This window comes from Lemur catta, chromosome 18 (assembly GCF_020740605.2).
Source record: "Lemur catta isolate mLemCat1 chromosome 18, mLemCat1.pri, whole genome shotgun sequence".
Lineage (NCBI taxonomy): Eukaryota > Metazoa > Chordata > Mammalia > Primates > Lemuridae > Lemur > Lemur catta.
The window spans coordinates 36,460,970-36,483,503 of NC_059145.1; the positions used below are offsets into that span (position 1 = coordinate 36,460,970).

Here is a 22,534-nt window from a genome sequence, read left to right on the forward strand (position 1 = left end):
TATCTTTTGAGTCTTCTAGTCCATGAATATGGTATGCCTCTTCATTTATTTAGATCTTCTTGAAGTTCACTCAGCCATATTTTATGGTTTCAGTGTATAGGTCTTATTTACTTATTTTTTTTATTCTACAGTGAATAACTTTTTTTGGAATTATTTAGTAAATTTATCTTAAGTCTCTTTTAATAAATAGTGTCCCTCTCCATGTCTTTCTCTTTCTCTTTTTTCCTTCCAATTTATTTGATAAAACCAGGTAATTTGTCTTACTATAGTTTCTATAGTTTGATTTTGCTGATTGGCTCACCCTGTGGTGTTTAACATGTTCCTCCAACTTCTCTATTATATCTAGAAGCTCAACCAGATTGAAGTTTGATTTTTTTTTTTTTTTTTTTTTTGAGACAGTCTCGCTCTTTTGCCCTGGCTAGAGTGCCATGGCGTCAGCCTAGCTCACAGCAACCTCAAACTCCTGGGCTCAAGTGATCCTCCTGCCTCAGCCTCCCGAGTAGCTGGGACTACAGGCATGCGCCACCATGCCCGGCTAATTTTTTCTATATATATTTTTAGCTATCTAAATAATTTCTTTCTAGTTTTTAGTAGAGATGAGGGTCTTGCTCTTGCTCAGGCTGGTCTCGAACTCCTGAGCTCAAGCAATTCTCCTGCCTCGGCCTCCCAAAGTGCTAGGATTACAGGCGTGAGCCACCGTGCCCGGCCTGATTTTTTTTTGAAAGATAGTTTATTAGTTGGTGTTGTGTTCTTCCATTAGGAGCCACATAATGTTTCAGGTTGTGTCTTTTGATTGATGTAAGCTATTATTGATGATCAACACCTAGTTGCAGCAATTTATTTAATAGAGGTTCTGTCATTCCTTCATCATTTATTACCTGGGATACTTTTATAAAAAGAAACCTCCCCTATCTTCTTTCTATTTTCGAGAGCAGACACAGTCAGGCATGTTGAGGGCAGCATGGGCATACCTTCTTTCTATTTTCTATACCCAGTGTGTATGATCTCTTTAGTTACAAATGCAATGACTTTGTTAACAAGTAGGTATTTTTTATAATGCACCATTTCTTTTTTTTTTTTTTTTTTTTTTTTTTTGAGACAGAGTGTCACTTTGTTGCCCGGGCTAGAGTGAGTGCCGTGGCATCAGCCTAGCTCACAGCAACCTCAGACTCCTGGGCTTAAGCGATCCTACTGCCTCAGCCTCCCTAGTAGCTGGGACTACAGGCATGAGCCACCATGCCCGGCTAATTTTTTTGTATATATATTTTTCAGTTGGCCAGATAATTTCTTTCTATTTTTAGTAGAGACGGGGTCTCACTCTTGCTCAGGCTGGTCTCGAACTCCTGACCTCGAGCGATCCACCCGCCTCGGCCTCCCAGAGCTAGGATTACAGGCGTGAGCCACCGTGCCCGGCTAATGCACCATTTCTTAGCTGAATTGGCAGACACAAGATTTCAATTTTAGCAGGCTGAGGGTTTGTTGTTGTTTTTCCTATGCTTATGAACAAACCCTTCTGTTGGGAACTGTATAAAATATTCTACTTGGCTCTTAAAGACCTGCTTTGTAGGCACAGACTAGACTGTATGTATCCTGAGTTATTGCTTTACAAGAGCAAATTACAATCTTGACCTTGCTTATTCCTGGCATAGTATTTTGTAATGAGTATATTATAATTGCTTGCTTTTTTTTTTTTAACAGCTTTGCCTTATGATGTTGCTGTCTCTTATGCTGCTTTATTGTAATAAAAGTATTTTCTGTTCTTTCCTTTATCTTAAGTGTAAATAAGACAAGTGGTAAAGTTGACATGAATTGTATTGAGCTTTTCCTGTTATTATTTTTCTTTTGTATCTTGTTAACTCTGTTTTCAGAATTCTTCTCAAATGAGATGATTTTTTTTCTTCTTTTGTCAGTGCATCTGTTTTAAATACTAATCTAATGTCACAGTAACTTTGTAGTGTTTTGTAAGGAAATGTGCCTTCTAATGGGAGCTAGGAGGAGATGCTTGGAATGGTCAGGGCTAAGTGAATGAATGGAAGTAGAGGAAGGGAAGTTTGTATACTAATTGATCAGTCTAGAATTAGCCCTAGCAGGTGTAGAAATTTAGTGCTAGCACATGGAAATCATGTGTTTTATAAAGTAAATGCTGTAAATGTAGCAGTCATTTAAATGGTATAGCAGAATAGCTAGTCTGTGCCAGATGTATAACAGGTCAAATTTTTTTTTTTTGAGACAGAGTCTTGCTCTGTTGCCCAGGCTAGAGTGCTGTGGCATCAGCCTAGCTCACAGCAACCTCAAGCTCCTGGGCTCAAGCAATCCTTCCACCTCAGCTTCCCAGCGAGTAGCTGGGACTACAGGCATGTGCCACCATGCCTCGCTAATTTTTTTCTATATATTTTTAGTTGTCCAGATAATTTCTTTCTATTTTTAGTAGAGACGAGGTCTCGCTCTTGCTCAGTCTGGTCTCTAACTCCTGAGCTCAACCGATCCTCCCGCCTTGGCCTCCCAGAGTGGTAGGATTACAGGCGTGAGCCACTGCACCGGGCCTACAGGTCAAATTTTGAAGTAATTTGTTTTATATTGGACTTTTATGTGTAATAAAATGTATAAGATATAATAACTACAAACAAAAAATACTGCTGAAGAAATATGTTACTAAACATGTTCATTTAGCATAGCGACTGTTCAGTGTCAAAATTACATGTTGTTATAGGTTTTTAGTTGGAGTTTATAAAAGTTACGGCTTTTGTTTGGGAAAAAATTTTTTTCCTAGCCTCTTTTACCTGCTTTATGTGCTACTTTTTGAAATTCTTTGTTTTTTTTAAACTGGGAAAGCACTATATTTTAAGAATTGAGACACTTTTCAATGATTAGTTTTCTCAGCATCTTTTTGAATTAAAGGATGATTATGAGAAATATTGAGAGTTGAGACTCGAATTCTGTCCAAATAGCTGACTGAACTACTCCCAATCAATTTCACTCAGCAGATACAAATTGCACGCTTGCCACTCTCAGGCATGGTGTAAAATCATAGAGAAAGACAAAGGCAGAGCACAGGCCCTGAGGAGCTGATGGGCCCAAATTACTGTAGGAGAAAGGCTCTTCTAGAGGGTCCCACAAAATGCTGTGGTAGTTTTGAAGAGAATTGAGTTCTTCATGGGAATGTGCATTTATTTTTTCCATCACATTGATGGAGTATGTTGACCCACCTATGATTTCCCTTAGGTTTCCTTCTGAAAGATGCTCTGCTTTGAAATGATTGGTTAGTTTTTAAGGAAACATATTGAGGAAGGAATAGTTTTTTGTTCCTTCTGAGTGATTATTAATATCTTAATATCAAAGTCTAATTAACTGAGCAAATTTACCCTTGAAATATTTTGCCTGGTCACAGAAACAGACCAAGTAAAGCAGAAATCAAAATCACTTTAAGGTTTTAATTTATTCTTTTATATTCTCTTTTGGACTATAGATAAACCAGAATATTTCAGAGGAGATACTGGGGCAGGGGGTTGGGCATCTCAGAACCTATTTTAGGAAGAACAGTTGAATGAGCTGTTAGCTCTCTCAGCCATGTGAAGGGCTCTTGTGTGAGTGAAGGCACAGGCTTGTTCTGAGTGGGCAATACCCGTGGGTAGAAGACATAGGGACTTGGGGGTGCCTTAAGGACAGACTGTGGTGGAGCTGCTAGGAAATGAAATAGATCATCCCAGAAGGTAGTCATGGGACCTTTTAATCACAGTGTAATTGATGGTTTTGGAACATAGAAATGGAGAACTTCCTCCTCAGGGATGGGTGATGTCTTAGTCCATTTGTGCTACTGTAACAGAACACCCTAAGACTCAGTAATGTATAAATAACAGAAATGTATTTTCTCACTGTTCTGGAGGTGGCGAAGTTTAAGTTTGAGGCACTGGCAGGTTTGGTGTCTGGTGAGGTGCCATTCCTCCTTGATGGTGCCTTGTTACTGTGTCCTCACAGGGTGGGAGGCAAAAGGGAAAGAGCAAGGGACAGCAGGGAGCTCTCCAAAGCCTTTAATAATCCATTCATAAGGGTGTAGTCCTCATAACTTAATCACTTCCTGAAAAGCCCTGGTTCTTAATACTATCATATTGGGGATTAAATTTTAACACGTGAATTTTGGATGGGACACAACATTCAAATCAAAGCAGGTGTGGAAGAACTCTGTAGAGAAGCACTGTAGGGTAATGGAGAGCTGTTGCTATTTGTGGAAATGTTGAGGCATGGGAATGGTATATAGCACAAAACTGTTGAGGACTTTTGAACTAGATATAATCAATTAAAGTTCCTTCTAACTTTTATGTTTGCCATCCTCAGTTATTCAGTGAAACAGTGATTTTTAAAATTCACCTAGGTATTTGGCTTCATGTATATAAAAGTGCAGTGCTAGGTATAGTAGCTGAAGGCACTAAGCAGATGTTTGCAAATGAGACAGGGATGTGAGCATAAAGTATTTAATTATCTGGAAAAAAACATAAGCAAGTGAAAAAAATGTTTATATGCTGAACTTTATTACTCATCATTTGAAGCGAAAAGAATTATTTTATTCTTTGTACTTCACCCTCCTCCATCAATATCTCTCCAAAATTGCAGGGTTGACATCATTCCATAGTAGTAATGTTTATTCATTAGTTTATTGTTTGGAAAAGTATGCCTAATGTCTAAATTCCCAAGGCCAAACTCCATGGTAACTTAGTTCTGATCATAGTGTTTGTTAAAGTCAGGAAAAACATTTTTATCATTCTTTCCTTCCTTCTTCCTTCCTCCCTCCCTCCCTTCCCTCTCTTTCTTTCTAAATTCTCTCTTGACAAGACATTTTCATTAAGGTGGCTCTTTGAAGTTTAACTATCCAACGACCTGAATTTGACATTTTGTTTAAAGATTCAGTGAGAGGAGTACTCTGATGTTTGAATGGCTTATTGATTTGTCTTTTTTCTGTAAAGATTGCTTTGAGAGGAATTTGAAGGAAGCTTAAGACTTTTGATAGTAAGATTTGACATTAAGCCTCTTTAAGCATTTGATTTTGGTTTTTAACTCTGGAAGGGTTGAGTGTCCTGTCTGTCTGTCATCTGACTATATGTCACAAAATTCCAAACTTGATGTGGCTGAGCCTGTGATAATGTTAAAAATATCATTTTGTGAGTTTAAACAACTGGGTTGAGTTCTCTTTTATACTTTAATAGGGAATAATGTATTTATCTCACATCCTGTAAGAGAATACTGAGGGAAAACATGTTAATGATTTTGGATGTGTGGTTTTGAGTTATTTTTACCTTTATGATGATATTTTTCCTGAGTGGCTGTGTTTTGACCAACTAAACTCATTTATTTTTTGAACAGTTTAAATACAACAGTTAAAATAACAACCCCTCCCCAAATTCCTAAAAAACAACTAGCCCTTGGAATGTTTCAGAATGATTTTCAAAGGTGGTGCTAGAAATTTTTTCTGTCTGAAAGAGATATTAATAACCAGTTACTTGCCTCAAGCCTACCTTTTGAGTTGTTAATTTGCAAAATAACAAAGTTTTAAATTCTTGCCAGCTTGTTTTTGTGACTTCAGGAACCTGTTTCTTTCTTTCTTTTTTTTATTCCGAAATATTAAGAGATCCAAATGTTTTTGGTTATATGGATTGCTTTTGTAATGCTTGAGTCAGGGCTATAAGTGTGCCTGTCACCCAAATATAGTGTTCATTGTACCTGTTAGGTAGGTTTTTGCCCCTCCCCTCCTCCCTGTTTCAATTATAGTTTTGTCCAAGACTGAAACAAATTTTATATTTTGTAAAAGCTATTTTTTGTTATAAAACATGAAAATCAGTAGGGATAGTTTTATGGAAAATATGTTCTTTATAAGACATGAAAACATGACTGTTAGCATGTTATTTTTGAGGATTGAAAATTATATCCATAATTTTGTACTAAATGCTAAAAAGTAGAATTTGTAAGTGCTAATCTTAGAAAACTGGCAACCTTTAGAGTATTGTATTTAAATTTACCAAAATGATAATTTAATGGTAGAAAAAATACCAAATTGTTTTTAGGGAAAGAATAGAAAAATGGAGGAAGAGGAATCTTTTTAACAGGTGTAGAGATTTAACTAAAAATTTCTGCACATGGATATTGCTAGTTTTCAGAGTATGGTTACATATGTTAGATTGATATATGTGGATGTTGAGATCTATAAAAGCAAATAATAAGGTGCAACTGCATTCGAATACTAACCAAAGGTTGCCAAGTATCCTGCTGACTTCTAGAATAACAGGGAAGTAGACTATTGTTCTGCCAGTTAGCAATTTTTTTGGATTTACATTTTGCATATGAGTTTAATTAGATTCCTAATGAATTAATAAACTTTAGGCTTTTTTTTGTCTTATGTCTATTTAACTTTTTGCTCTGAATTATTTTACAGATTTAACGTGTTTCGTAGTACATCTCTAGTGGTAACCAGAGATTTACTCCTTTTCTGGAATCACTTATTTTAAAAGCTACTGAAGAGTTGTTTTGTGTTCTAAATTATTTATGCTTTTTGTAAATAACTTACACTTGTTCCTTGTTATCATTGTTATTAAATGTTCAGCATGCTTCTTAGGTTTGTGGGCTGTGACCTCATAGCAGTAGACTTTTGCTATCACGCTGTTTCCCCAAGGGATGCCCCAAGGGGGCAGCAGCATTGCCCTAGAGTTGAGAGGCATTCTTGAGGGACTGGTTTTTATCTGATTATCCTGTGTAGAAGCCTTTAGTGATTTTGAGGGATAGTAGCCTATCAGAAATTTCTCAGCATTTAAAACTGATTATCTGCTTCTTTTAGGGGCTTAAGCTCTTAAAAAATTCCAGTGAATTTATTAATAATTGTACAGCACGTGTGTTTATAGTCTAGGAATCTTTAAATTCTGACATAAAGCTTTTAAAAATGCCTGTGTGCTTAATGTAACAAAACAACGCAGCAAAATCCCCAAAGCATCTTGCCTTATAATCATTCTCTCTGAAGGTGAAAGCCTTGAGGAGGAAGAGTGAGAGTTAAGGTTTGGTGAATGATTGAACTGAAGACAGCCACCCAAGGGTCTGTCAGTCACTGTAGCTTGCCCTCAGCTTTCTTCTCAAGGCCTCTGGGATGAGCCAGAGCCTCTTACTCCTTTGGGGTATGGGCTTTGTTTATGTGCTTTCCTGATGATTCTAAGGTTTTTGGTGATGGCTGTTTATCATACTGATTCTTTTTTAGCCATTTGGCTGTTCTCTTAACTTAATGTTATTCCATTCTATTAAAGAATTAATAAGGAAATGTACTTTAGTTTAAAAAAAGTGTTTACTGTATAACTTTGCTAGGAGAGGTTAGAAGGATATTTGATAAGGAAAAAAAAGAAAGCATCTCAATTCCTTATGGGTTGGGAATTATCTTTGAAATAGTAAACATTCATTCTAATAAGAGGCTTGTTAAAGCAATAATAATTTGAGGGTTTACTATGGTATAAACTTTTATATGCATTAATTGAATAATCAAGGTAACTTTGTGAAATAACACTGTTGTTAACATTTGCATTTTACAGATGCGGACACTGAGGCATAAATTGGTTACTTAACTTGGCCAAAGCCACACAGCAAGCAGGCTGAGCACTTGGGACACATAAGGAGCAGCCTGGCTCTTGAGGCCACATTGTTCCTTACCAGGACTACCTAGTTACTTTTGTTTTGTTTTGTTTTGAGATAGGGTCTCGCTCTGTTGCCTGGGCTAGAGTGTAGTGGTGTCATCATAGCTCACTGCAACCTCAAGCTCCTGGGCTCAAGTGATCCCCCTCCCACCTCAGCCTCCTGAGTAGCTGGGACTACAGGAACGCTCCACTGTGCCTGGCCCACTTAACTTTTTTTTTTTTTTTTTAAAGCAAGCTTATTTATTTATTTATACAAATTTATGGGGCACATGTGCAATTTTGTTACTTTTCACTTGGTGTTGATCATTTTTATACCTTAATTTTCTCCTGTTTTGAGGTCCATGGTAACTGCTTAAATTTTTTTATTAAACTTCCTATACATTTGAAAGTTATAGTCTAGATTTAGTAGCCTCTAAAATTTATGACCCCTAATTCCCTTAGCTGAGGAACCATGGTTTCATGGGCATATGAAGATTTAGACATATTTCTAATATTTTAATACATAGAATTTATTAGATACCTGCTGTTTGTATGGTGCTATATTTTACGTAAATTATCATTTAGTCTTCACAACAGCCCTTCATCATATTCCCTATTTAACAAATAAGGAAACTGAGCTAGTAAGTGATAAAATATACAGTTTAAACTGGGTCTCCTTGTTATGGCTAGACTAGCCAATTATCTAACTAGTTGTCATTCCCCAGCATGTGAGTTTTGTTTTTCACTGTTCAGAGAAACATTTTTGTCCAACTGATGAAAACAAAAGTACAAAGTCTAAGACCTGAGTTCTCCTGTAAGCAATTCTACTGGTTTTTTCTGAATGATCCCTTTCAAGATATTAACTGTGCTACATTTTGGGTAGAACAAATTTGGTTATACTCAGTATTTAGCTTCAGTTAATTTTTCATCCTCAAGAGAATAATCTGCTTTTAATGAAATATAATTGGCCTTTATGTTTTTTCCAGTTGTTTCTTAACAGTTTCTGTGTCAGAGAATTTGTAGATGAAATATCACATCTAAGGCAACAAGGAATTTATTTGGGGGAAAAAGCATGGGCTGTCAGATGAAGGTTTATTTTGGTCCAGTATTATGATTTTTTCCTGGCATGTATATGTATACTTAGTATCTCATTTACTTGACCTGTCTTTCTGTTTTCTTTTTAATTGTGGTTGTTAGGGAATTTTCAAATCTTCCCTCCTCCTCTTCTCACCCAGTAGTCTTCTTTTTTGGGGGGCTGCATATACTGAGATAAGCGCATAGGTAGCTATTCGTGAGGTAAAGACAAGTAACTTTATAGGCCTGGTTAGACCTTTTGGGTCTTTTTGGTTTGTGGTCAGTTCCTTGACCTTGAGCTAAGAACTTCAAAAACATTTGGAGGCTCTTATTTTAGGTTTCTGTTTCATTCCATCCGTAGCTGAGCTCTTACAGTTAAATTATGTTAGTATCCCTGATTAGTATCTCTATTATCCCTTTTAAGTATTAAACTGCCCTATTGCCACACTCCCTTGTTGCTTATGTAAATTTAATTAAGTGCCTGAGGGTTTTAAGCCAGCATACCAGATATCAAAATTAGTCATATAATCTATTTTTTTTTTTGAGACAGAGTCTCACTCTGTTGCCCGGGCCTGAGTGCCGTGGCATCAGCCTAGCTCACAGCAACCTCAAACTTCTGTGCTCAGGCGATCTTCCTGCCTTAGCCTCCTGAGTAGCTGGGACTACAGGCATGCGCCACCACACCTGGCTAATTTTTTGTATATATTTTTAGTTGTCTGGCTAATTTCTTTCTATTTTTTAGTAGAGACAGAGTCTTGCTCTTGGTCAGGCTGGTCTCGAACTCCTGAGCCCAAACCATCTTCTCGCCTCGGCCTCCCAGAGTGCTAGGATTACAGGCGTGAGCCACCTCGCCCGGCCTATGTTTCAGTTTTTAACAAAAACGTTTAAAAAGAAAGAAAATATTTCTGTACAGCTGTACAGTGTGTTTTAAGCTAAGTGTTATTTAAAAAGAATCAAAGTTAAAAAAATAATAAAGTTTATAAAGTAAAAAAAGTTACAGTAAGCTCAGGCTAATTTATTATTGAAGAAAGAAAAGTATTTTTAAAATAAATTTATTGTGGCCTAAGTGTACAGTGTTTATAAGGTCTATAGTAGTGTACAGTAATGTCCTAGACTTTCACATTCACTGCACTCACTGACTCACCCAGAGCAACTTCCAGTCCTGCAAACTCCATTCATGGTGACTATCCTATACAAGTGTACCATTTTTTATCTTTTGTGTCATATTTTTACTGTACCTTTTGTATGTTTAAGTACAGAAATACTTACCCCTTGTTACAGTTGCCTATAGTTTTATAATCTGTGAGTAATAGACTATACCACATAGCTTAGGTGTGTAGTAAGTTGTACCATCTAGGTTTGTGTAAGCACACTCTGATGTTCACACAGTGATGAAATTGCCTAACAGTACATTTCTCAGCATGTATCCTTGTCATTAAGGAATACATGACTGTATATGAGCTGACAGGGTCTTTAACTTTTCCTTATCTGTAAAGGGGGGTTATCTATCTATGAATTAAGCAGAATTGGATTAAATAAGATATTAAAAATATTAAACACTTACATTAAGCCTACCATGTGTTGGGCAGTATTCTGTGTGCTTAACTATTTGGTATATAACACGTGAAAAATGCCAGGCACATATGTCCTAGGTACTCAAATATTACTTCTTTCTTTTTTTCTTGATGAATGGTTAAGAAGCATTTGTTAGGTTGGAATGAAGTGTCTGATCTGTGACTTGACCTGAAAAAGCTGAGAAATAGCAACCATGAAATTACAGAGTAATTTCAAGGCTTTTCATAACCCAGCATAGTCTTTTCTTGTAATCCTTTTATAATACTATTGAAATTAGTACATTTTGACAGTGTTTATATTGGTAAATCAAATACTTCCTGATTTAATCAGAACAAAGCCATATTGACTGTTCTGACATGTGCTCATGTTACAGGCTCCTGTAACTAAAGCCTTTAATCAATGAAAAATATGATCATATTTGAACTCTGGAAGATGTACCATTTCTTTAGCTTACAAGATAATGTGATAAAGAAATAATTTTCAAATGCTTCTGTTATATTGTAGAACAGTGAAGGATAATTCCAAAACCATGATTTTAGTAATCTTGGTATCTGGCATTGAATAGGTGCTTAATATCTTGGTGCTGATTAGTAACTGCTGAAGAAACAGGGCTATGAAGTGATCATACTTAGCAACTGTGGGCCAGGGCTTTATAAATTGGTCACCATGAGATTTCCAGACATTATTGTATAAATCAGTTTTTAAAAATTATATATGCTTGGAATTTTTGAAAAAGCTGTGTTAAAGCTTAAACATTGATATTGAAGTGCTTTTACTGGAAAATTGTGGGTGTTGAAATTGGGGTTTTAAAAAATAAGACAGCATAAATTACTGAATTGGTATGGGGAAATGCCTTCAAGGTTGATTAGTGAACACAGAGAAGGTGAAATGAAGGTGGGACTGAAACTGACAAGAAAGGTTCCCAAGATTTAAAAACAGGATTGACCCCATTCTGGCTGTCTTGAGTTTTTATTATGCTCAGATGAAGCATAACATATGAAAATAGTTTATAAATTAGAAACACTACACAGATAAAGGGTGTAATAATTATACTTCTGTTAATTGAAAAACATTTTGCTGAAAACTCAAAGAGCAAACTTTAGTAGTTAGGAAAGTAATCATATTGCCCTATTATGCACTGAAGCTCATGATTTTTCTTCTTCAAAGTACTCCTCCTTTGGACTTGCCTTTTTTCATAAATGGTAATTCCATCCTTAGAGTTACTTAGGCCAGCAACTCCCGGTCAGCCCAGACACTGCTCTTTCTCCCACACCCCACATCCATCTTCCACCCTTCTAAACATTTTCACTGTTCCCATCCTGGGCCTAGCCACCAACACCTTTTGCCTGGATTATTCCAGGGTCTTTTTAATTGGTATTCCTGCTAATTTTTTCTATTTTTAGTAGACAGTGTCTCCCTGTTGCTCAGTCTGGTCTTGAACTCCTGACCTCCAGTGATCCTCCTGCCTCTCTCTCCCAAAGTGCTAGGATTACAGGCATGTGAGCCACTGTGCTGGGCTTCTAACACAATTTTTGTTTTTTTGTCTTTTGCCCACTTTTTGATGGTTTATTTATTTATTTTTATTTCAGAATATGGGGGTACAAATGTTTAGGTCACATATATTGCCTTTGTCCTGCCCGAGTCAGAGCTACAAGAATGTCTATCCCCCAGTTTTTAATGGCCATATATGGTACATTGTATGTTTATGCTATATTTTACTTAACAATTTCTCATTGTTGGTCCAAAATAATCTTTTAAAAATATTGGCTTCATGATTTGGCTTTTTTCCTTCTAATTTAGATTATTCTTGAGTTGTGGGTTTTGTTTAAAACTTTTAGTCATTTTATAAATTTATTAGTACCAGTTTGTTCAACTTAGATATGCCCTTTGTCGAGTTTACGTAATCATGAAAAAGTTAAGTTAGGGTCAGACTTAATTGAAATGATATGAATGGCTAAGATTTGTCTATGTCTGCGAGCTTGAACCAAAACTTGACTTTATCAGACTGAATTTTTAAAAATTTCTGTAGTCAGACATGTAGCAATGGGTTAAAAACAATAAAAATAATAGCAGCAAACAACCTAATGAAATAATAGAAGATTTCTACCCCTAATAATCAGGTTACATTGACATTTGACAGATGGAAGTGCAATGTTTAGTTTAGGTAGTCAATAGGATATGTAGTGAGGATTGACTATTGTGAAGAGTGAAAGGCCCACAGAAATCTACACCTGTTGAGGAACAGAAAATACAGGGATATGTAGGGTGACTCTATCACTAATATTCACTATAAAGGGCAGGGTTAACTTTGCAAATCTGAAAATGGAGCATCTGATTTGCTGAATTGTTACAGTTACCATATTTAACAGCATACTTGAACTTATAACTGGACTTAACAACTGTTGAGTTGAGGGATAGGTGTATAAATGCAAACATTTCAGTAGGAATTTTTCTGTTAATGGTCTGGTAAATATTTATTGAATTAAAGCATTTTCTTCCAACCACCATACATATCAGCAATCTTTAGAGCCACACTGAGTTCCTATCTTTCCCTTTAAAAGTTATGTATGTCAGACATGTTAATCATTTGGCTGAGGATCCTTCCCACAGAAATCTCTCTTACGTTACTGTAACTTCCCCATGTAATACTCTTACTCAGTGTTGATCTTAGCTTTGAAAACAAAGTGCATTAACATGAAGCCAGGTTACTACTACTAGGCTTAGAGTGTGGACCACATGTGTGACCTATACAGGATGGAAGGTAGAATTTCATGTAACTGTTTGTTGCTCAGATGACTTTTAGATCTTTTTAAAGTTCAGTTAAAATGTAATTATTCCATGGTGGTTTTCTTTACATTTATGTGTTACTAAAAATGAAATTGCAAATTCTGTTTGGTTTTTTCTGCATGAGTTTAGTTTTAGTTTTAGTTTTTCGTATTTTACTTCAAAGCTTGTTTTGTCCAATTAGCTTTTCTTTTAAATTTTTATTTATATTTCTTAGAAGTGTTTAAAATTTCTTCTGGCTTTAGTAAGTTTTATTAGAATCCCCTACAAACATCTAGGCACCTATTTAATTTACTAAAATATTATATAAGATGAGCAAGGTCCAGATTACTTAGTTCATGAGAACTTATTTAAATAAATAACTTTTGATGTGTTCTGGTCTTTACAAGGGGAATGATAATACCAAAATCAATGATAAAATAAATGAAGACAGTAAAACAATTTAATATGAATAAGAAATAAAGAAAATAAATGAAAAGTGAATTAAATTTTTATATACTAAGCCCTTATATATTTTACTGTCTTTTTCTACACACATAAAAAGAGAGCAGGCTAGCAATAAAGAGAGAGAGCTAACTGATGTTCCACAGGAAGCCTTCAGCTTATTTCTCATGATCCTATTAAGATGATGAACTCATTTGCTCATTGGCTTAAATCTAAGTGATGATGTAAGATTGAAAAAATGTCACAGCCTTAGTTTTTCACTACATAAGACTTGTATTTCTCCCACCTCCTGTCTTTTGACTTTGAAGCTTCATTTGTTACTTTTATTATTATATTTGTACCATGTGGCTCTCTGTATAAAATACTCTAGCATGTTGCAAGAGTTTATGAACATGAACAGTAGATGACATCTTCAAAACCTAGTGAACCTACAGGTATTTGTTTAGCACTGGCTTTGTTCCATCAAACCCATGTTGGAGTGTCAAGACTTCATATGTAGAGATGATCCACTAAATTAGTGCCATAGGGGCTGGGCTCAGTGGCTCATGCCTGTAATGCCAGCACTTTGGGAGGCCTGTGTGGGAGGATTGCTTGAGGCCAGGAAGTCAAGACCAGCCTGAGCAACATAGTGAGACCCTGTCTCTACAGAGAGCAGAAAAATTAGCTGGATGTGGTAGAGTGTGCCTGTAGTCCCAGCTACCGGAGAGGCTGAGGCAAGTGGATCGCTTGAGCCTAGGAGTTTGAAGTTGCAATAAGCTATGATGACACCACTGCACTCTAGCCCAGGCAACAGAGTGAGGTTGTGTCTTCAAAAATAAAATAAAATACATAAGTAAATAAGTAGATAAGTAAGTGCCAAAGGAACTTGAACCTGTCAATATTGCATAACCGTTAACATTAACTCAGCAATTACTACGTAGCCAGCTTTATGCTAAGTGCTGTTTATGGATTATTTTGCTTAATCCTTTTGGCAGTCCTGTGAGGTGGGTACAGTACTGTTAATCTCTCTTTTACAAATTATACAGTTGGCATAAATTCATTTTTCAAAAGCACATAGCCAACTAAACAGTGGACATGGGATTTTAAAAAGTTAATATACATAATATAGTCCTTCACTTGCTTATGTAGCCTTGTACATATGTGTGGTTTCAGGACCAGTCTACACTACCAAGTTCTGTCATTCTTCTGCCTTGTCAACACCGGATATTTTTAGTTACAAAAATTTTACCAATCCAAAAGGTAAAAAAAATAAATAAGTAAAGTATATCATTAAAAATGTTTGGCTGGGAGCGGTGGCACATGCCTATAATGCTAGTACTTTGGGAAGCCGAGGTGGGAGGAGAAGTTGAGGCCAGGAGCTTGCAACCAGCCTGAGCAACATAGGGAGACCCTGTCTCTAAAAAAATAAAATAGAAAAAATTAGCTGGGCAGGGTAAAGCACACCTGTAGACCCAGCTACTCAGGTGGCTAAGGCAGGAGGATTGCTTGAGCCCAAGAGTTCGAGGTTGCGGTGAGTTATGATAACGCAACTGTACTGTCACCTGGGCAACAGACTAAGACTCTGTGTCCAGAAAAAAGTGTTTGTTTTATTTATTACTATTAAGATTGAGCACATTTTATGAGCATTAGCTCTCATTTTTTAAATGTGGTTAATTACATATTTTGCCCATTTTTATTTTTTTTCTTTATTGAATTACAGGAACTTGTATATGGAAATTAACCTATTATCTTTTATATGTTACAAATATGTTCACCCATCTCATTTGTCTCATTTCATTTATGTTGTCTTTTGCCATGTAGAAGTTTTACACTCTTCTGTTTTCTTTGCTGTCACTCCTTTATGATTTCTTTGTTTGGATCCAGAGTGATCTTTTTGAAAACACAGATTTGATCATTTCTGTCTCGTGCTTAAAAAAAAACCCACACAGTTGCTTCCGATGGAAAGGTAGGATAATATAATACAGTGTTTGAGGACATAGAATTTAGACATTTTGCTTCGTTCAAAACCTAGTTCTGTTACTTATTAGCTGTGGGCCCCCGGGCAGGTCAGGTAATTATTCTGTACCTGTGTCCTCATGATGATCATGGTCATTTTGTAGAGTTGTTGGGGCTCTTAAGTGGGTTAATATGTTTCTGTGCTTAGAACAGTGCCCAACACATAGTAAAATCCTCAGTGATTATTAGCTCCTGTTATTCCTTCTTTTCCCACCCAATCTGTTCTGTACCAGTATTGGTTCACATGCTCCAGCCACAGTGGCCTCACTTCCTTTCCACCTTAGAGCCTTTGTATATGCTATTTCCTATGCCTGGATATTCTTTCTTTTATCCTCTTTTTTCGTAACTCTTATTTCCCCTTTAATTTCAGCTTGAATATCATTTTCTCAGGGACACTGTCAGTGACCTCTCAGTTTAGGTTAGACCTGCCTTTAGGTTGTAATAGCACCTAGTACTTTTCCTTCATAGCACTTTAAATAATTATTTTAAATTGTTGGCTTAATTTGTCTCTCCCTAGTTGAAAATAAGCTTCATGAAAGCAGAACTCATGCCTATCTTGATTGCTTTACCCCTGTCCCCTAAAATAGTGCATGGTAGTGAGCTGGTGTTTGATAAATACATGGGGAGTGAGTGAATTAGTAGGTGGAATCGTACAGTTTGGACATTTTGGGCTTTGGGTAGCAAAGTAAACTGAGGGAAGAGACCACATTTAGAGGCTTTAAATGTCACTCTCAAGTTTCTTTTCTTTCTTTCTCTCTTACTCTCTCCCTCTCTTTCTTTCCTTCTTTCCTTTCTTTTCATTTTTTTCTTTTCTTTCAACAGGGTCTTATTCTTCCCAGAGTGCAGTGGCACAATCATAGCTCACTCACAGTAACCTTGAATGCCTGGGCTGAAGTGATCCTCCTGTCTCAGCCTCTGGAGTAGCTAGGACTATATAGGCACCTGCCACCATACCCGGCTAATTTTTTAATTTTTTGTAGAGACAGGATCTCATGATGTTGCCCAGCTGGTTTTGAACTCCTGGCCTCAAGCAATCCTCCCACCTTGGCCTCCCAAAGTGTGGAATTACAGACATGTGCATGTCACCTGACCTCAAGTTTCTATTCATTTGTTATTATCTGTGAAAGTGTGGGTTTCAGTGCTTATATTGTATGATAAGATTTGGGAAAACTGGCAGTTATTGCAAATGGGACATCCATAATTTTAATAATTATTAAAACTTTTCTATGCTCATTATGAAATAAAATTTTATAATCTGAAGACCTTACTTCATTTTACAGATAAAAATTGATATAATGTGGTAATATATAATACTGTATGGCTAGTTATCAGTAGAGCTGGAATTAGAACCTAGGTATCCCTATTTCCCATTTGAAGCTGTTGTACTTTAGGTAGTTGATACCTTTTCAAAGAATATATTGAAATTTAAGCTAACCTTTTCTAAATGATTAAAATTGTTTATGAGAATCAGTTACTAGGGATTCTAATACATACTCAAAACTTTTTGAGAGGTATGGAGTTGTAGAATATCACCCCCCAAATTGTACTATTAAGTACCTAATTGCACTTTTGTAGTTTTCTGTATTGTTGCCCTTGCGGTTAGCTTATGCCATGCCTTCCTATAGCAGTTCTTTTCCCTCTTTCTTTTATTCTCTGTAATCTATTTGGCACATACTAAAATAATACCTCAGATTGTTTTATAGGTATGTAAAGGAAGAAAAAAAAGATTACTTCATGTTGTAACATGAATGAAACTGAAAAATATGCTAAGTGAAATAAACCAGACACAGAAGACCACATTGTGTGATTCCTTTGATGTGAAATGTCCAGCAAAGGCAAAATCTCTAAAGATAGAAAGGAGATTAGTGGTTGCTTGGGTGTAGGGATGGAATGGGGAGGAACTGTGAGGGGCATGAGGTTTCTTTTGAGGGTGATAGAAATATTCTAAAATTCAATTATGGTGATGGTTACACAACTCTGTAAATTTACTAAAAATTTAACTAATTTGTACACCTAAAATGAGAAATTTTGGTGTGTGATTTATATCCCAATAAAGAATAAATGGTTCAGAGCTTATTTTGGAGGGTTTTTTTAAAGTTAATATAATTGTCGACTAATATAGTTGATATATTTGGTTCTACATAATATTCTAGATAGATGAAATGGAAAACTAAATAAAGTAATATACTGTATCCTGACCCATATTCATTGAGTAAGGCAGAACATTGAAAGTGAACTCTGCCCTTCCAGGAAACCATTAGGAATTGAAGTTTTTGTGGATAGGAATTATGGTAAGTATGGTAATCTTAAATTTAAAGGGTAATGATGCATGTATATGTTAAATTGTTGTGATTTTTTATATTCCTTATCAAGATCTTGATAGCACTTACTCTCTACACACACACGTGTACACACACGCATAGACAGAATTTTCAAAATTAGTAAAGGTAAGTCAGGTGTAGTGTGTGCACCAGGTGTAAATGTATGTGCCTGTAGTCCCTCCTGTACTCAGGAGGCTGAGGCAGGAGTGTTGAGGCCAGCCTGGGCAACATAGTAAGACCCCCATCTCTTAAAAAAAATTAGAAATGATGTCAGTTTTTTTCCTCTTATCTCATCTATTCTGTCTGTTTTTTTTTTTTTTTTAATCACATCTCTCAACTCAGCCAAGTGCCATCTTTTATGAGTAAACACTCTTGTGCTTCAGGCTGTTGATGTATTCTTTTTGATTTTTCAGCACTTTCATTTGGATGCTTGGATGCCCATTGAACAGATGCTTGAAACCTGCAAGTAATCTTCAGATCATAGCAGAACCCTAGTCCTTTCCTTTTGTTGGGAGGAGATAGCCCATATGTTGTGGATATGAACGGGGAGCAGCAGCTTGATGCAGGTATTGGTCCGACTGAAGAGAATTTATTCTCTAGAGTACAGAATGATATTACTTGCCTATGTTATTACTATATCGTCTGAGTTATCCTTCTACCACTAAACTGGAAGCTCTTTGAAGTCATCAATTGTTTTTCATTGCCATCTCCTGTACCTAGCAGAGAACCTGGTGCTAAGGGCTGCTAATAATGTTTGCTGAAGAAATAAATAACGATTATGAACAGACTTTAACATTTAAATTTTGATAGTTACTTTCTGATTCTTTTAAAATAATTATGGATTCAAAGAAAGTTGCAAAGATGGTACTAACAGGTCCCATATTCGCTTCACCAAGTTTCTCCCTTTAGTTACATCTCATATAACTATTATACAATAGAAAATCCAGGAAATTGATATTGGTATAAAGTGTGTGTGGTTCTGTCATTTTATCACATGTATAGATCCCTGTAACCACCACCTCAGTCAAGATACAGAACTATTCCATCACTACAAAGAGCTCCTACACCTGTCTCTCTTTCCTTACCTTCCCTAACCCCAGGAAACTATTAGTCTGTTCTCTCTCTCTCTAGTTTTGTCATTTAAAGAATTTTACATAAATAGAATCACACAGTATATGACTTTTTAATAGTGGGTTTTTTCACTCAAACTAATGCCCTTGAGATCCATCCAAGTTCTTGTGTATATTGATAGTTTGTTCCTTTTTATTGCTGAGTGGTATTCCATTCATTTGATGTGGATATATTACAGTTTGCTTAACCATTCACCTGTTGTAGTACATTTCAGTTATCTCCATCTCCTGTTTTGGGGTATTATATTATAAGGAAGCTGCTATGAACAAATTGTGTACTAATATTTTATTTTTGTGGGATAAGTGCCCAGGAGCATGATTGCTAGATAATATTTAGTAAAGAAACTGGAAAGTTACTTTCCAGAGTGGCTGTACCATTTTACATTCTTACCAACAGTGTATGAAAGATCTAGTTTATCTACATCCTCACTCTCATTTGGTATTGTCATTACTTTTAAGCCATTCTGATAGGGGCGTAGTGACAATTCATCATGGCCTTAATTTGCATTTCCCTAATGGCTAATGATGTTTAATATCTTTACATATGCTTACTTGGCATCTGTACATCCTCCTTGATGAAATATCTCTTCATCTCTTTGGCTTATTAATTGGTTTGTTTTTAATTAATAAATTTTTATTTTTACTATTGGGGTTTTGTTTTTTAAAAAACAACTTTATTGAAGTATAATTTTTCTGAGCTATAATTCACATACCATAAAATCCACCCTTTTTGAGTACATAATTCAGTGGTTTTTAGTATGTTATATTCACAAAGTTTTGCAACCATCACTGCTATCTAATTCCAGAACATCATCACCTCCTAAAATAAACCATTAGTAGTGGTTTCCTATTTCACTCAGCCTCCGGAAGTCATTGATCTACTTTCTGTCTCTGTTGATTTACCTATTCCTGATTTCTTTGATTAATATTTGCATGGTACATCTTTTTCATCCTTTAATTTTGAACATGGCTGTATCATGATATTTGAAGTAAGTTTCTTATAACAGCATATAGTCGTTTTTAAAAATTGGTATATTTATGCCATTTACACTTAATGTAATTATTGATACGTGAGGGCTCAAGTTTGCCCTTTTGTTCTATTTTCTATTTTTTTCCCCTATTTTTCTCCCTACTTTCCTGTGGGTAACTTGAACATTTTTTTAGAATTCCATTTTGATTTGGCTATAGTGTTTTTGAGTGTATCCCTTTGTATGACTTCTCAGTGGTTGCTTTAGGTATTACATTATATATACATAAATTATCACAATCATCATTTTGTTACTTTTGAGTGAAGTATAGAAATCTTACCTACCTTTACATCCTTTTACCCTCTGTTATTTATAATTATCTTAAATATTTTCTCTACATACTTTGATAACCACATCATTATTAAAATTTTTGCATAAACTGTCATACATAATTAAGGATACTTAAAAGAAGGAAAAGGTATTATATTCTCCAATATTTTGACTACTTCTTTTGTCATTTATTCTTTCCTAATTTCTAAGAGTTTTTCTTTTGTTATTTCTATTTAGAGAATTTCTTTTAGTCATTTTTTTTTTAGGGTAGGTCCACTAGCGATACATTTTCTTAATTTCCTTTGATCAGAGAATATGTTGATTTCCTCATTCTTTAGAAGGATATTTTTGCTGAATATAGAATTCTGTGTTGAAAGTTCATTCTTTCAGCTCTTGAAAATATTGTGCTACTTTCTTTTGGTCTCCATGGTTTCTAATCTGCTGCTGTTGGACACTCCCCAACTCCCCACTTTCCTCTTTAAAAGAGATGTTTCTCTCTTGTAAATTTCGAGATTTTTTTTTTCCCCTTTGTCTTTAGTTTTCAGAAGTTTGACTGTAGTGTATCTTCACATGGATTTCCTTGAGTCTGTCTTGTTTGGAGTTTTCTCAGCTTCTTGAGTCTATAGGCTTATATCCTTTGCTAAGTTTGGAAAATTTTTGGTCATTATTTCTTCAAATACTTTTCCAGCCCTGCCCTTTCTTCTTCTAGAACTTTGATGGAACTAATGTCCTACAGGTCCATAAAGCTCTTTTCATTTTTTTTTCACTTTTTTTTCCTCCCCTTTTTCTTTTTTGAGGCAGGATCTCGCTCTGTCCCCCAGCCTGGAGTGCAGTGGTGCAATCATAGCTAGTTGTAACCTCGAACTCTTGGGCTAAAGTGATCCTCCTGCCTCAGCCTCCCAAGTAGGTAGGACTACAGGTGTGTGCCACCATGCCTTGCTAAAAATTTTTTTAAAATTTTTTGTAGAGACAGGATCTTGCTGTGTTGCCCAGGCTGATCTTGATCTCGTAGCTTCAAGCGATGCTTGCACCTGGGCCTCCTGAAGTGCTGGGATTTTAGGCGTGAGCCATTGCACCTGACTCTCGATCTGTTTTCTGGATTACGTGTTTTCTATAGTTCTGTCTTCAATTTTACTCATTCTTTCCTCTGTTTGCTTCATTCTGCTGTTGAGCTTATCCATAGAGGTTTCTCTTTTAATATGGTTATTTAGTCTTTCAATTCTAAAATTTTCTTTTTGAGCTGGAGAAGGAAGAGATAAGGGAATAAATAGCTCCAATTTAAAATGCCATACCATACTGTTCTAACCAAGGCTCAGTAGCTTATCTTGAATAGATGCTTTTTAGTTTGTCTGTGCCTTTGGTTAATGTCAAAATTTTGAAATGGTTGATTTTCACTGTTTAGCCAGTATTTTTGCTGCATTTATGGGAGAATGGGTTCAGTAAGGTAGTCACTCTGTCATTTCAGAAGTTGATGTTTCTTTTGTTTGGAATATTATTATTAACTCATGTATTTAAAAATATGTATGTGTGTATATATATTTGATAGGCTTGAGTCCATTGCTGTCATCATTAATTTGATGATCAAATTGACCATTCTAGAGTGGTGAGAGTTCTTTCAGATTAGTTCATTGTGTTGTTCTGATGTGATGTCTTTTATTTTTGGTATATTTAGTCCTTGATTTCTGGCACAGTAAAATTCCCAGGTACCCGTTGCATGTATTCTGCCCCAAACTTGCAATCTGCCATTTCTCTGAAGAGCTCCCCAGCTTTTTTAAAAAAGTACTTATGATATTTAGAGATCACAATCTGGGTGCTGGGGTGCTCATTGATACTAGGTTGTCATTTCTTCTAGACCTTACTCAGAGACATAGCTAGAAAATACACATCCTTTGAAGGGAAAAGAAAATCATGATTTCATACTGATATTTACATTTTTAATTTAAAATTACAGGATTTTAGCCAGGTGCAGTAGCATGTACCTATAATCCCAGCTATCCAGAGACTGAAGCTGAAGGATAGCTTGAGCCCTGGAGCTTGAGGCTAGCCTGGGCAACATAGTGAGACCCGTCTCAAAAAAAGTTACACGATTTTTACTTTTTGATTTTATGCTTGTATCTCATCTCTTTTGGAAATGTCTTATTCCCAAATGATGTTATCGTTATTACTTGTTTTGTTTTTTGTTTTTTTTTTAAGACAGTCTCACTCTGTTGCCCGGGCTAGAGTGCCGTGGCGTCACCCTAGCTCACAGCAACCTCAAACTCCTGGGCTCGAGCAAT

General features: G+C 35.9%; 1 protein-coding gene across 4 annotated transcripts in view; it reads left to right on the forward strand.

The window, feature by feature from the left end:
* SFMBT1 (Scm like with four mbt domains 1) overlaps positions 1 to 22,534 on the forward strand; it is a 119,695-nt gene that overhangs the window by 42,931 nt on the left and 54,230 nt on the right. For 3 of the 4 annotated variants that reach the window (XM_045529993.1, XM_045529992.1, XM_045529994.1), the window contains one exon: positions 18,244 to 18,396. In XM_045529993.1, the coding sequence (XP_045385949.1) occupies positions 18,369 to 18,396 (28 nt within the window). In that variant the 5' untranslated portion in view covers positions 18,244 to 18,368. Of the gene's footprint in view, positions 1 to 17,716; positions 17,801 to 18,243; positions 18,397 to 22,534 lie in introns of those variants that run through there. The other variant, XM_045529995.1, reaches the window with a different exon arrangement.